Raw genomic sequence first — 13,253 nt, forward strand, 5'->3', positions numbered from 1 at the left:
GGGCCTTTCTAAATTGCTGAAGCTGGCCTTAAACTTGCAATCCTCCTGCCTCAGGCTTCTAAGCCCCTGGGATTACAGGTGTGTACCACCATGCCTGGCAAAAAATTATCCATTTTAAACTGGGCAGGGTGGTGCACATTTATAATCCCAGCTGTAACAGGGAGGCTGAGGCAGGAGGATCCCAAGTTTGAGGCCAGCCTGGGCAACTTATCGAGTGTTAGACTACCACAGTCTAACACGACCTCTACAGAATCAGCCATTGGAGAGTCTGCCTGGCCCTTCCTCCTCGAAGCAGGAGACCCTCCAACTGGGCCCTGCTGCAATTCTTAACCCAGGGATATATTTTTTTCTTGTGTGGTGCTGAACCCAGGACCTCACACATCACAGGGAAGCACTCTTATTATCAAGCTACATCCCCAGCACTTTTTTTTTTTTTTTTGACAAGGTCTAAGTTGCTGAGGCTGACTTCAAACTTGTGATCCTCCTGCCTCAGCCTCCTGAGTAACTGAGATCACAGGACTGCACCACCACACCCAGCCCCCAACCCACAGAATCTTTGGGTGTAACAGAACAACTGTTTAAGCCTTTAAGTTTTGGGGCATTTGTTACAAAGCAATAAAAATTAGAATACTGTATGGGAGAGTCCCTCTGTCTCCCCAGGAATTTCTCAGCATCTTGTGTTATTTCTGATTCAGTCTTTGACCATCTCTTCAAGGATAAATCCAAGGACATAGCTCACAGCCCTGCTCATTCACCATCTTACCCTCCTGCAGGTTCCGGCTGAGCTGAAACCCAACTGTCCTTTTGCTGCTACACAGTCTGAGCTGAATGTTGACTCCTTAGTTTGAGCCAGAGCTGCTTTATAAATGCAGTTTTCTGGACCATTCTGAAAGGGTAAATCCTTTCTTTCTTCAAACAGCAAGGCCTGGAAGCTATGGTAATCCAAGAGCCTGGGTCTCAGTATTGACAAATGCTGTCAGGATAAGTGTGAGCTGAGCTACCTCTGCACTTCTAGCTCAGGAAATCGACTGCCTCTTCTCTTCTGAGCTTGGCTGAGGATGCTGGTTGATTCTCTGTCCTTCTCTGCTTACTGGTTGCTAAGTGAAGAGCAAGAATTCCTGCCTAGCTTAGAAGCCCACCTTTCTCTGGCTCTTGCTGGTGTCACACTCACCTCTACACCCCCTCTCTTCCCTCTAATACCTCAGTAGGTGCTATAGATCAGATTTTTTTTTTTTTTAATATTGGGGATGGAACCCTTGGGTGCTCTACCACTGAGCCATCCCCAGTCCTTTTTATTTTCTTGAAATAGGGTCTTACCAAGTTTTCCAGGTTGGCCTCAAACTTGTGATCCTCCTGCCTCAGTCTCCCAAGTAGCTGGGGTTATAGGTGTACACCACCATATCCAGATAGCTAGGCTCTTTAAAGCCCCACGGAAGCCTTTGGGTTAAAGGATCTCCCACTGGCAGGGTGTGGTGGTGAGCAGAATTCAGCAGTTCCCTTCCCCAGGCGCTCCCCTGCTGTGATGTACCTTGCAACAGGCCCAAGGCAATAGGCCTAGCAGCCTTGGACTGGAATCTCTGAATCTCTTATCAAAGCAAACCTTTCCTCCTTATCTCAGGTTGATTGTCTTGGGGATTTTGTCAGTGTAGGAAAGTTAACACTAGGTCACGCCCCCTTTGACTCAGGGCTCTGCTCCTGCTGTCTGCATTCCTCTCCAGTCTACTCCCAGGTCACTTATGGACACCTCCAGGGCTCAGCTCAGACATCAAGGTCACTTCCTCTGAGAAGCTAAATGACCACTCCTCCCCAGACCAGGTTGCACAGCAGAGACCAGCAAACCTTTACCACAGTGCTCTTTCTTTAGAGCTCTAAGCATGCCAGGAAAAAAAAACAAAAAACTGAACAATAAGTTATGGTTCCTCCAGTTATTTATAGAATACTGTCAGTCTCCCATATTGTCAGGGACTGCTTGTTGCAACCCCCCACCCCAGGAACCCCAAAGTGTATGCTGAATTAATTAAATACAAATAAATGCAAAATCAGGGAAAAATCCAATTACAGTTTCACCTTCAATAGGCTAGAAAGGGGGCGCCTCAACTCAGAAATCACTAACTCACCCAGCCCGTACTGGGGGGGTGGGGGGGTGAGGAAGAGAAACTGAGCAAGTTGGGAAATGTTTTGGATTTTAATGAGTCCACCACAGAGAGCTCTTCCCACCTTTCCATCCTGGGGCTCAGATCTTAGAGTATGGCTGGGGGGAAGGGTGTAAATGTGACTGCTGAGGACAAAGGCAGGCCTGAAAGAGGAAGCAGACTGTGCACACAGAGGCTGCTACCCCAGCCCAGGAGCTGGGCCAGAAATCCACAGCCTTTCAGCACCCAGGGACCAACAGAGAGCACACCTGCCAAGTTACCTGCCAAGTGGGACCCTACTGCACCAAAAGCACCACGGTGGGCTGAACTGGGCCCAAGTGCCTGAAGGGTGTCACTTCAGGTCTAGAGAGTTAGGAGGGGGAACCACCTTGGCCTAAAGTTCTTGGGTCTGGAGGAGATGCCACATGCCAGGGGATCTGGTGCAGGAGGATCCCTTTGGGTCAGGAGGGGGCATCATTTTGGGCCTGAAGAAGGAAACTAGTTAGTACATGAACTCCAGGACCAGGTAAGTAATGTAAGCAGGACAGGAAAAACAAGAGGAAACAAAACCTATCCTAAGGGTACGGCTGGACTCTGGAGATGAGATCGGGCTGAAGGGGTGGAGCCAAGCCCGAGGAGGAGGAGGAGCCAGGAGACACGGTGGAAATAGACCACCACAGAGCAGCTATTTACCAGAGGCCAGGGTCAGGGCCATGAGGCGAAACCAGGGCATTATCCAGCCGGGGCAGGTTTAGCCCTAGGGTGACACTAAGATGCGGAAAGGGTACAAGGACACAGCCAAGTCACAAAAGCTGCCAGGCCTACCCCCAAGAGGCAGTCAGGTGGGGAAGTCGAGTCTCAGGCCCGAGGTTCCGGGTCTTGCTCGGGCTCGCTTCCCGGCACACCACGGATGTCCGGCAGCAGACAGCAGCTAGCCACGATGTCCAAACGCTCAGCTAGGGCGCAGAGGTCCCCGCGCGCCAGGCGCACGCTGTGGGCTGCAGCCAACCCCGTCGCCTGAGCGGCTGCCAGTCTCCCAGCCAAGGCGGCCACGTCCCGGCCCGCACGGCGGTACACGCCGCTCACAGCAGCGGCCACATCGTGGTCCAGCCGCGCTTGGCTCTCGGCCAGCCGCTGCTGCAGCAGCGAGCGCGCGGGGGCGGGGGCGGGGGCTTCCTCGGCGGCCCAGGCCTCCCCTGCCAAGTCCCGCTGCACCACAAGCGGAGGCAGGTCCCTCGGCGCGGCAGTAGGCTCCGGCTCCGGGTCCGAGTCGGTCTCTGCAGCCTCCCCGGCTACCTTCAGCCCCGTGGGTCGGCCGCGCGACGGGCCGGAGGGGCCCAGGTACAACTCCTCCTCCGACGAGGACGCAGAGAGCTCCGAGTCCGTCTCAGCCGCCTCCCCAGGAACCACGGTCCCCGGCCTCCGCGGCGGCCTCCGCCGACGACCCTGGGATGCCATGGCGCGGCGCTAGGAAAGAGAAGCGAAGACACCGCGTGAGAGGCCCTCCTGCGTGAAAATGGCATCATAACCTGGAATCCTAGTCCCTCTGCTGGTTCTCTTAGCGATTTAGGGACAATGCTTCCTTTGTCGCGGCCTCAGTTTCCTCTTCCGTAACCTGGAAGGTGACGGGGGCAACGGACCCCAACCTCTTCAGTGTACAGATGGGAAACTGAGGCCGAGCTCGATTAAGGCTCTAGGGCCGGTTCCTAGAGTTCTAAACAGTTCTTCCGGAATTCGCCTCCCAACGGAGGCGGTGAGTCCTTCAGGCCTCAGACCCGAAGGCACGCGGGCTCATGAGTCGCTGAGGAACCAGTGACAGTCAAAAAAGAGGGGTAGTCCAGGGGACTGGGATCGGTACACTAACCCGAGAAAGGGGTGAAGGGTCAGCACAATCGCCCAAAGCCATACCAGGTCACAGGAGCTCCGAGCCCGCTGGATCCCCTATCGGGCGGAAGTGCGGCGTCACAGAGGGCTAAAGTCCCGACCAATAAGAGAGTGGGTTGGGCGGGCATTTGACGGCCAAGTCACGAGGGGTCGCTCTCTACCAACCAGGAAACCAGTTCCCAGCACCATCTTTGAGGGCGTGTGCGCAGCGGAGTCACGTGAACGAAGGCACGGCCAATAGGGAAGCGGTCGGACAGGGTCTTCCGTGTTGTGCTTCGAGGAAAACCTAGAGCGGACCAATAGGGCTTTTTTAAAAAACAAGAATGTCACGTGCAATCCGGCATTCGGCCAATGGAACAAGGGCAGGAGTCCAAATAAAGGCGGAAGATGGTATCACGTGTGGCCAATGAGAGGCAGAGCAACGCCGCCCTCCGTCTCGCCGCTCACGCGCTCATCGCGTGAGCCCGCCGCGGGAAGGCGGGGCCAGCCTAAAACACCAATGGGAATGCGGTGGGCGGGCTCTATCGGAACGAGGGAGGCGAGGCTTGCCCAGTCCGGCCAATAAGAGCTGGAGTTGCTGCGTGGTAGTTGGGCGCGCGAGGCTGACGCATGGCGGATGCAGTGTTGTTTGAATTTTTGCACACCGAGATGGTGGCGGAGCTGTGGACTCCCGACCCCGACCCAGGCTCGGGGGTGAGCGCGGGGTCTTGGGGGAGGAGACGCCGACCGCGACGGGAAGACGGTGTGCAGGCCTCGGAGCGCACGGTGGGCGCGTGCCCTCGGTGTCTGCCGCCGAGTTCGGACCTCTGGCCCCGCCTCTGCTTCGAGGCAGGCTTTGGGATGTGGGGGTTCGCGACGATGCCTCCCTCGCGGGTTATTGGTAGAAGTGAACCAGATGACTCAGGGTAAAGCACTTAGTTCAAGGTCTGGCACAGAGTAAGCGGTTAGCAATTATAATAATTGTTATTGGGCGTGTACCGAGGGTGAGGACTCGCCTCCACCCCTCCCCAGGCATGCAGTCCAGTGACTTAATCTTTTTGTTCCTCAGTTTCTTCCTTTGCATGATGAGCCTCCCAGCAATACCTAAGTCACAGGGTAGGAGGGACATTTATTCACTCCACAAGCACTAAATCAAAACGCCGATCTTCATGAAACTTAGGTTTTAGTAGAGGAATCAAATAATAAAACGTGCCATTAGCTGTTGAGAAGTACTATAAAGAAAACTTCAGGAGAGTCCAGGAAGGAAGAGGGGTGCGTGGTGGATGATGGGGGCAAGCCTGAAGGGAAGGGAGGAGGCACCAAATCTGGGGAACTAGCGGGGTGGGGGTGGGGGGTGGGTGAGTTGGTAAGATCAGTCCAGGAAGGAAAGGAGGAGCAAAGCTCCGAAGAGGAAGCACGTTTGACATTTTGGAAGTTTAGTCCTTGTGAAGACTAAATGAGTTAAAACCTTTTTTTTTTGTACTGGGGATTGAACCCAGGGGTGTCTTACCACTGAGCTACACCTCCGGCTTTTAAAATTTTTTTAAATTTTATTTTTGAGATAGGGTCTCATTAAGAGACTGGCTTTGAACTTTTGATCCTCCTGCCTCAGCCTCCTGACCTGCGGGATTACAGGTGTGCACCACTGCGCCTGGCAAAACTTTAAAGCATTCAATATGATATCTAGCACATAGTCTATGAAACACGAGAGCTTTTGCTGTAAATCTGTTGGGGGAGGCTGAGGATATGGCTTGCCTTCCTTGCACTGTACTGAGGTTTTATTTGCAGCCACCAAAAAAAAAAAAAAAACAAAAACAAGAAATCAGTAATTGAGAAAAAATGGAGCTTCACGGAGTGTAGGTGCTTAATAATTGGGGTGGTGGTCACTCTTTTTCACTATTGTTTTGTGATCGTGGTCATCACCACATGCAAGAATGTATCTATTGTAGTATTGAGGATGGAACCTAGGGTCTCAGATTCTCCCTAAAATTGCCCAGTTGGCCTCGAACCTGCCACTTGCCTCAGCCTCCTGAGTAGCTGGGACTACAGGTGTGGGCCACCATGCATGGCTATGCAATACATTTTTATTGGCTCAGGTTTCCTTTTGCACATTAGGAGTCCCAGGGAGAGTGTTGCTGGTTATTATCAGGGTAGTTTCTTCTGAGTTCATTCATTTGTCAAACTTTTTACTAAGACCTCCAAGGTACCATGCCTTTCTGTAGGCTCTGGGGATTCCTTAGTGAACCACACAAAAATCCCTGTGCTCCTGGAGTGTCTGTTGAAATGGAAAGAGACGAGTGAAGCCTGTGGTAGGTTGCATAACTGCTGTAAGATAAAGCCTGGCAGTGCCGCAGCAGCTGGTGAGTTGGTCAGGGTGTTAACAGCCTCTCAGCACCCCACACTTCCTGGCTTTCAAACCAGAAACCCAGGGGCCCTTACCTCTGCCATTTCTCCCTGCCTCCAGCCCTCTACCAGGCCCTGGTTGTATGTTTCCCATCTGTCTGTCCACTCCTTTGCCCTGGCCCAGGCTCCCTCCTCTCTGCCCCTTTTGCTTACTTCTCAGTTAACACCTATTAATCTGTCAGATGTTCCTTCAAATGCTCCTCCTCAGGGAAGCCTTCCCTGAGCCCCCAGGCGAGTTTTTGTCTCCTTCACACATTCTGGGCCCCCTCCTCACTCTCTGGTTGGCTTCATCACACTCAGAAAGGTTGTATCTGAATTGTGCTTCTGTGCCAGACTGTGTGCCCCACATGAGCTGGGATGGGTCTGTGTGGATCATGTAGTGGGTCCTCAGTGTGGATTATCACAGAAGTGAATGCAGACCCAGTGCTGGATCCTTTGAGCATTGTAACCCATCATGGCTCTTGCCGCAGGAGTGTCGCACATGTCACCCTGGGCATCACAGTCCTGGTTGCACTAGCTCCTCATCACCCGCCTCCCGCGCTCCACCTGATCCTCCCTATGTAGGTGAAGCACCTGAGCTGAGGGGAGGGAGTTTCTTCTCTCCAGGGTGGAGCTGGGCAAGGAGCCAGGCGCCCTCTCCTCAAGCTTGCACGAAGCCATAACTCTCGCCTGTGCCTCCCGTGTTCCCTCACTCTCTGAACGGGTTTTAATGGGTTCTGTGGTCAGGCAAGTGTGGGAAACACTGCTGTACTCAGCTTGACTCACCCCCGGTTATCAGAGCACTTGACCTTGCCTGGGACTCCTAGGCCCCTGGGGTTCTGAGTCTGGGGTCTTTCCAGAGCCTCCCATGGAACCGGTGGAGAGTGGCCTGGACAGCAGGCTCAGGAAGCTCTTGGGGACCTTAAAGTGCAGACGGGGAAGAACAGGCAGGACTGGGACTTGCGAGGGGAAGGGCCTTCTGGAGGCCGCACAGGGACAGTCAGGCCAAATGAGAACTTGACAGCTGGCTCCAGAGCTCCTCTCTGGCGGGGACTGTCTCCACAGCGACTCCCCTGCTGCTTGAGGATGCCCTCGTACTACCCCGACTCCGCCCGTGTCCCCTGCCTGGCATTACCTGCTTCCCATCAGTGGTTTGAGAGGAGCAGAAAGTGCACCAACTCTGGGCCGGGCTCTGGCCCGTTTGTGTGAATGGGAGAGTCCCTACCTTGTCCTTTCTGTGAGAGGACAGACAGGGAAGGCAGGCTGTGACAGAGGCAGTTAGCTGCTTGTCCCCTCCTCTGCCCTTTCTGCCCCTTGCCCCCACTTCCTGTTCCCCTCCTGCTTGCCCTTCCGCATACCCCTACCTGCCAGTCTTTTCAGGTCAGCAGATATTTAATTGGCCTCTGTCTTGGTCCAGGCACAGTGGGACCAGCAGTGACAACATCTGTGACACCATGTGCAAGTAGACACCTCCATGAGTCCTTTTGTACATGTGGGGAAACTGAGGCATGGGCCAGCAGGTAACCTGCCCCAGTTCACACCTCGTAAGTGCTGGAGCCAGGACTTCCAACCCAGGCAAACTGAAGTTCACGGAAGGAGAATTTGAACCCTCTGGCTCCCCTCCTGGCCTGGCTGGGGACCTCAGAGGCTCTCTGGCCCCATCAGGCCCTTCTTACCTTATGGGGCTGCTGTCCTGGCTGCCACCCACCCCTCCTGCTGTAGACAGTATGGACTGGCCGGGTGTCCTCAGGGGTTCCCCCCTGCCCGGTGGAGGTCACCCAGCACAGTCTTTCTAAGGGTTATTCATTGCATTCCCAGCTCTTGTGTGCTCCCTGCCAGATGCCAGGCCCGCAGGGCAGGGGCTGAGTCTGCTACCCCTGCATGTGGCAGTCAGGCAGCACCTGTGATCTCAACCCTGGGCTGGCTGCAGGTGCCCATGGGGAATGGCAGCCCCCTTGGCCTGCCCCTGCCCCTCCTGGTGGAGCGGGCTGTGCACTAGCCAGTCGCAGGAGACGAGCTTCTGGAGGACACCCAAGAATTGGAGGGATCCACGGGGAGAGCTCAGTTTTCCTCCCATGCTGGGAAGTCCTCGTGAGCAGGGACTGAGATTCGCCCTGTCAGGGTGGAAGCTGGCCCGGCCTCTGAGAATTCTGAATGGGAGACCACAGGGGAGTGACAGCCAGACCTTGCTAGGTGCTGGCATAGGTGACTCCAAGAGAGAGAGCCCTTTCCTTCTTGTGGCTCTTCTCCAGCCAGGGGCTCCCACCTGCATCAGCCAGGGTGCTGTCACCTCGCTTGGCAGGCTGTGGACGGGGTGTTGGTGAGGTTGACTTAGCCTCCTTGAAGCACCTGGCATTTACTGATCCCTTTCCTCGTGGGGCTCCCAGGAGGTAACGCCATTAGCTTTATCCTCTTCTTACATGGGGAAACCGAGGCTCACGAACTCGGCCATCGCCCCAGCTCCCACGTCTGGTAAGTGTAGGGCAGATCTAAACCTGGGTGCTGAAGCCACGGGCAGTGCAAGAGGGACCCACGTGTCACTGTGCTGATAATCCTTGCTTAGGCCCCATTCCCAGTGCTCCCCACCCGGTGGGCCTCGCCTCACCATCTCCCTGACGCAGCACAGCTGTGGGTGGCGTCCTGCCTGCCCATCTGGGCTTGTTGGAAGCCCATCTGCTTGGTTTGGTAGCCCTGTGGCTGAGTGGGCCTGGGACAGGTTCTTAACCCTTTGGAGCCCGTTTGCAGGTATGAAGTACAACCGGCCTTATGGGCTTATTAAACTCAAATGAGGGGCTGGGCGTGGCATTGCACGCTTGTAATCCCAGCTGCCTGAGGCTGAGGGGGGACTGCCCAGAGGTTCAAGGCCAGCCTGGCAGTGCAGCAAGATTCCATCTCGGGGGGCTGGAGTGCTCGCCTCGAATGCACAAGGTCCTGGGTTCAATCCCCAGCAACACACATATACACACAAAATCCCATCTCAGGAAAAAATAAAAACGAGCCCCAGCCATTCTGTCCGCTGTCCTTGTGCAGCGCTCCTGCTGCCCCCCACCCCCCTTCGCTCTCATCTCAGTCCTCACCTGGCCGCCTCTGCCTCCTGGAACCCCACATGTCCTCCCAGGGACCTTGGCTGGCTCCTTCAGGCCTGATAGTCTTAAGTGACTCTCACAGTCTCCCTTCTGATGGCCCAGCCCAGGGATTTGGCCACATGGGCCTTGGGAAAGTCAGTCACCTGGGGGTCCTTCTCACAAGTGTTGTAAGGCTCCCTTGGAGCTCCAGGTGTGTGCAGGGTGCCATCTGCGAGGAGTTGTCGTGCCTGGGGAAGACGTGGACTCCTGGGGGCGGCAGGCTGAGCCTGAGGCCCGTGGGGTTTGTGGAATTGGGGGGGCACAGGCTGCCTTGGGCAGAGGGCAAGGCTGGCCAGCCAGGTGGCCCCCAGGGCCTCCGGTACCCTGGGCAGGCTGGCAGGAAGTCCTCCCCCCCCCCGCCTCTTCCTCCTCCTGGGCTGACAGAGGCTCTGCTCTTGGGGTCTGCTTGCAGTGGCCACCCCTGGCTGGCTCCTGCTGGGAGGTGACCAAGGGCCCCCTGAACCTTTTTTCCCTGGCCTGCTAGGGACAGAAGACATGCCCGTCTGTCCTGGAGAGCGTGGGGTTCCGCGTGGGCCAGGCTCTGGGTGAGAGGTGAGAGCCCGCCTTCCTGCCCCCCTACCCTGGCCGGGAGGGTGTGCAGGACCCAGGTTGGGTCCTCTGGCAGCCTCGCCCAGGGCAAGGTCACCTTGCTTCATCCCTCTTCCTCACCTGCTGCTAGCATCAGCTTGGGCCCCAGCCTGCCCTGCCCTGCCCTGCCCTGCCCTGCCCTCCACTCCCCTGCCCTCCAGGCTGCCCCGGGACACTCCGGCCTTCAGGGAGGAGCTGGATGTCCTCAAGTTCCTGTGCAAAGACCTGTGGGTGGCCGTGTTCCAAAAGCAGATGGATGGCCTTCGCACCAATCACCAGGTGGGTGTGTGCCCTGTTCCCTGGCGCCTCCAGCACAGCTGGCCTGGCTGAAGGCAGAGGCTGGAGCCTGGGAGGGGGAGCCCTGGTAGGAAGGCTAGAGGGGCCTGTGGGGGCCGCCCAAGGCCTGGAGGCAGGAGTAACCACTGGCAGCCACCTCTTCTCTGGGTCTGTGTGGTCCTCTGAGGAGGCCTGGGCTGCGGTGGGGCATCAGGGCTATTTCCAGAACTTCACCAGCCGCCCAGGATGCAGCCTTGCTGGTTGGCAGCAGGTGGCCTGGCACCTCGCTGCTCTTCTCACGCTGGTCCCTTCCCACTGAACACCCAGGCGGGCCCAGCCCCAGCAGCTGCCATGGGCAGGGTCTCCAGCTCCCCCACACCTGGGAGGCAGGAGCTCCTTTCCCAGGAAGCCATGCAGCCGGAGGCCATGGGCAGACCTTGGCCCCCACAGCTCTGCAGGAGGGGTTCCCAGCCACAGAGCTGTGAGGTGGGGTCCGGGGCCCTGCCTCCCTCTCCACACAATGCCAGTGGACAGGCTCAACCCCATGAGCTTCTCTTCTGCTCCCAGGGGACCTATGTCTTGCAGGACAACAGCTTCCCCCTCCTCGTCCCGATGGCCTCAGGCCTGCAGTATCTGGAGGAAGCCCCCAAGGTATGGGGGGCTGGGATGTCACCTTCATTTACCTGTCTACCCGCCCTTGCTCCTAGCAGCCCTTTCCCAGGCCTAGGGGGTATCCCGGGCCCAGGACCTGGGTGCTGGCCTCCCCTCCTCCCACAATGGTCTGTGTCCCCTGCCCCAGTTCCTGGCCTTCACCTGCGGCCTTCTGTGTGGCGCCCTCCATACCCTGGGCTTCCAGAGCCTGGTCACCGCCTCCGTGGCAGCCCTGCCCGCCTGTGAGTCTTGTTGGGGGGGGGGTTCTCCTCATCCTTTGTTCGGTGGGTACTGGGGAGGCCAGGACAGGCCCCTGCCCCAGCTGACAGATGTGGGATTTGGGGCTCAGCCTAAGTCACCTGTTCAGGTCCCTCCATGCGCTGGCGCTGGGAGGGCCCAGGCCCCTGCCTCCTCGGGAAGTCCTAGCCCCAGGGAGAAGCCCTTGGTAATCTTGAACATTTCTTCCCAAACACGGAACCCAGGGACATGACAGGTGTCCTCCTTGTTGGTCTGCTCACAGGGGCAGGAGGGTGGCTTAGAGATGGGCGTCGGTGGCAGCCCACACAACAGGTGTCTCCTGATGCCCGGGTACTGCTGGGATGGAGCCCCTCAGCAGGAGCTGAAGCCTTCTCCCTGCCCGAGCGCAGCCTGCCCTGAAGCTGCTGCCAGGCTGCCTCGCCATCCTGCCCCCCAATTATTCCCCATCTTCCAGTTTCGGAGGTCACTCATGGGGAAATGGGGCCCAGGTGGGCAGGGCTGAAGCTGGACATGCCATAGAGGCCTGTGCCAGGCCTTGCTGGGCCTCCTTCAAGCTTGGCCTCCCTGCCCTGTCACCCACACAGCCCTGGGATGTGGGCCAGGAGGACGGGAGCACCATGCCCTGTGACCTGCTCTCTGGTGAACTGAGGCCCCACCCGGGCCACCCAGGCTGCCTCACAGGGCACGGGAGTGTCAGGGCTGTTGGCTGCCCTCTGCCTCCCCCAGATCATAGCCTCCGGCTAAGGTGACCTTTGCCTTCCAGGTAAGTTCCAGGTGGTGATCCAGAAACCTTGAGGACCCGGTCACCCCTGCCCAGCCGCAGAGCCCCCCTGGCCTTCACCCACTCTGGAGACAGCGGGCGCCTCTGCCTAGGACCTTGGGTGGCTGCCCTGGGGGCGGTCTTGGGGTCAGTGCCGGGACCCCAGTTCTGAGTGTCCCGTGCTCAACGGGAGGTCAGGGCGCTGGAGGCAAGGTGTCCTACTGGTCAGGACTGGTCGCGGGACATGCGCGACATCACTCAGGTGTTAATAAAGTTCTGTATGTGGCATTCAGTTCAGTGGAAGTTGTGGGGGCTGCAGTGTCACAGGTCCCACTGGGCCACAGACGGCTCCTCCACCTCTGGGACCCTCCCCTCTGCCCCCATCGGCCTGTGCTGAGGGCTGAGCCCCTGGACTTGCTGCCCTCCCTGCACGCCCCCGGGCCTGCTGCCTCCCTAGCAATGCGGGCTGTCCTCTGCCCAAAGGGGCACACTACACCGTCTCTCCGGGAACAGGGCTAGGGGCGTCCAGAGCACCGGCGAGGGGAAGCTGGGCACTCTCACCGGTCCCTACCCAGTGCCTGGGTGCACTTCACTGGCCTGGCTGACGTGGATCCTCCCCGAGATGGTAGCCCAGCTGCTCTGCACTGTCGAGGGAGTGTGCCCATTTGCACTTGTCACATCTGGGGTGTCATACACCTGGACCTGGGCTCCACCACCAGCCACCTCCTGTGAGCACCTGGGCCTCAGGGATGCAGGCTGGGGCTGGACGGCACTGTGACCGGGAAGAGTCCTTTGCTAAAAACTCGCCTCCATCTCTAGAGTGGTCAGAGGCCCCTTTGCCCCGCCCTGCCTGGCTCACCCCCAACCCTGCCACCCTGCCCTTGCCGAGGCCTGAGGTTAACCTATAAAGATGCCCATCACATGCCATCCAGGGGCTTCAGGGGAGGGCAGAGCCCTGGGAAGTTGGAGGACAGGGCAGGAAGCCTTCCCCAAATGGGCCGAAGGGCCAGAGAAGAGAACAGCAGGCGGCAGGAGGGAGGCCTACCCCTGGTCACCCAGTCAGAACCCCAGAGGGAGCGCCCTGCAGGGCCTGGTGGGCTCCCTCCCACCAGACCACCCCAGCCACTTCTGAGGGAAGTGACTGATCACCCTGGGCACCAGCCACCTCAGGGAGATGTCCCTGGAGGACCTAGGGCCCCACAGTCTCATGTCACTCTT

General features: G+C 57.7%; 2 protein-coding genes across 4 annotated transcripts; one reads left to right on the forward strand and one right to left on the reverse strand.

The window, feature by feature from the left end:
* Nucleotides 1-1,910: 1,910 nt before the first annotated feature.
* On the reverse strand, nt 1,911-4,296 carry Bloc1s3 (biogenesis of lysosomal organelles complex 1 subunit 3). 2 transcript variants are annotated; one of them, XM_046455655.2, is made up of 2 exons: nt 3,997-4,296; nt 1,911-3,599 (listed from the first exon to the last, which is right to left on the reverse strand). In XM_046455655.2, exons 1-2 carry the CDS (start codon nt 4,036-4,038, stop codon nt 2,991-2,993), a joined length of 651 nt encoding a protein of 216 aa, XP_046311611.1. In that variant the 5' UTR covers nt 4,039-4,296; the 3' UTR covers nt 1,911-2,990. The 2 variants fall into 2 exon arrangements, with proteins under 2 accessions (XP_046311611.1, XP_046311612.1); XM_046455656.2 differs by having other exon boundaries at nt 4,041-4,295.
* A 274-nt stretch (nt 4,297-4,570) lies between these two features.
* Nucleotides 4,571-12,327, forward strand: Trappc6a (trafficking protein particle complex subunit 6A). 2 transcript variants are annotated; one of them, XM_046455829.2, is made up of 6 exons: nt 4,571-4,709; nt 9,987-10,054; nt 10,252-10,369; nt 10,934-11,017; nt 11,166-11,259; nt 12,039-12,327. In XM_046455829.2, the coding sequence occupies exons 1-6, from the start codon at nt 4,626-4,628 to the stop codon at nt 12,068-12,070; spliced, it is 480 nt and encodes a 159-aa protein (XP_046311785.1). In that variant the 5' UTR covers nt 4,571-4,625; the 3' UTR covers nt 12,071-12,327. The 2 variants fall into 2 exon arrangements, with proteins under 2 accessions (XP_046311785.1, XP_046311786.1); XM_046455830.2 differs by having other exon boundaries at nt 10,279-10,369.
* Nucleotides 12,328-13,253: the final 926 nt, after the last annotated feature.

Source organism: Marmota monax, unplaced genomic scaffold, assembly GCF_021218885.2.
Source record: "Marmota monax isolate L192 unplaced genomic scaffold, Marmota_monax_Labrador192_F-V1.1 WCK01_AAM20220418_F8-fsc00149, whole genome shotgun sequence".
Taxonomy (NCBI): Eukaryota; Metazoa; Chordata; class Mammalia; order Rodentia; family Sciuridae; genus Marmota; species Marmota monax.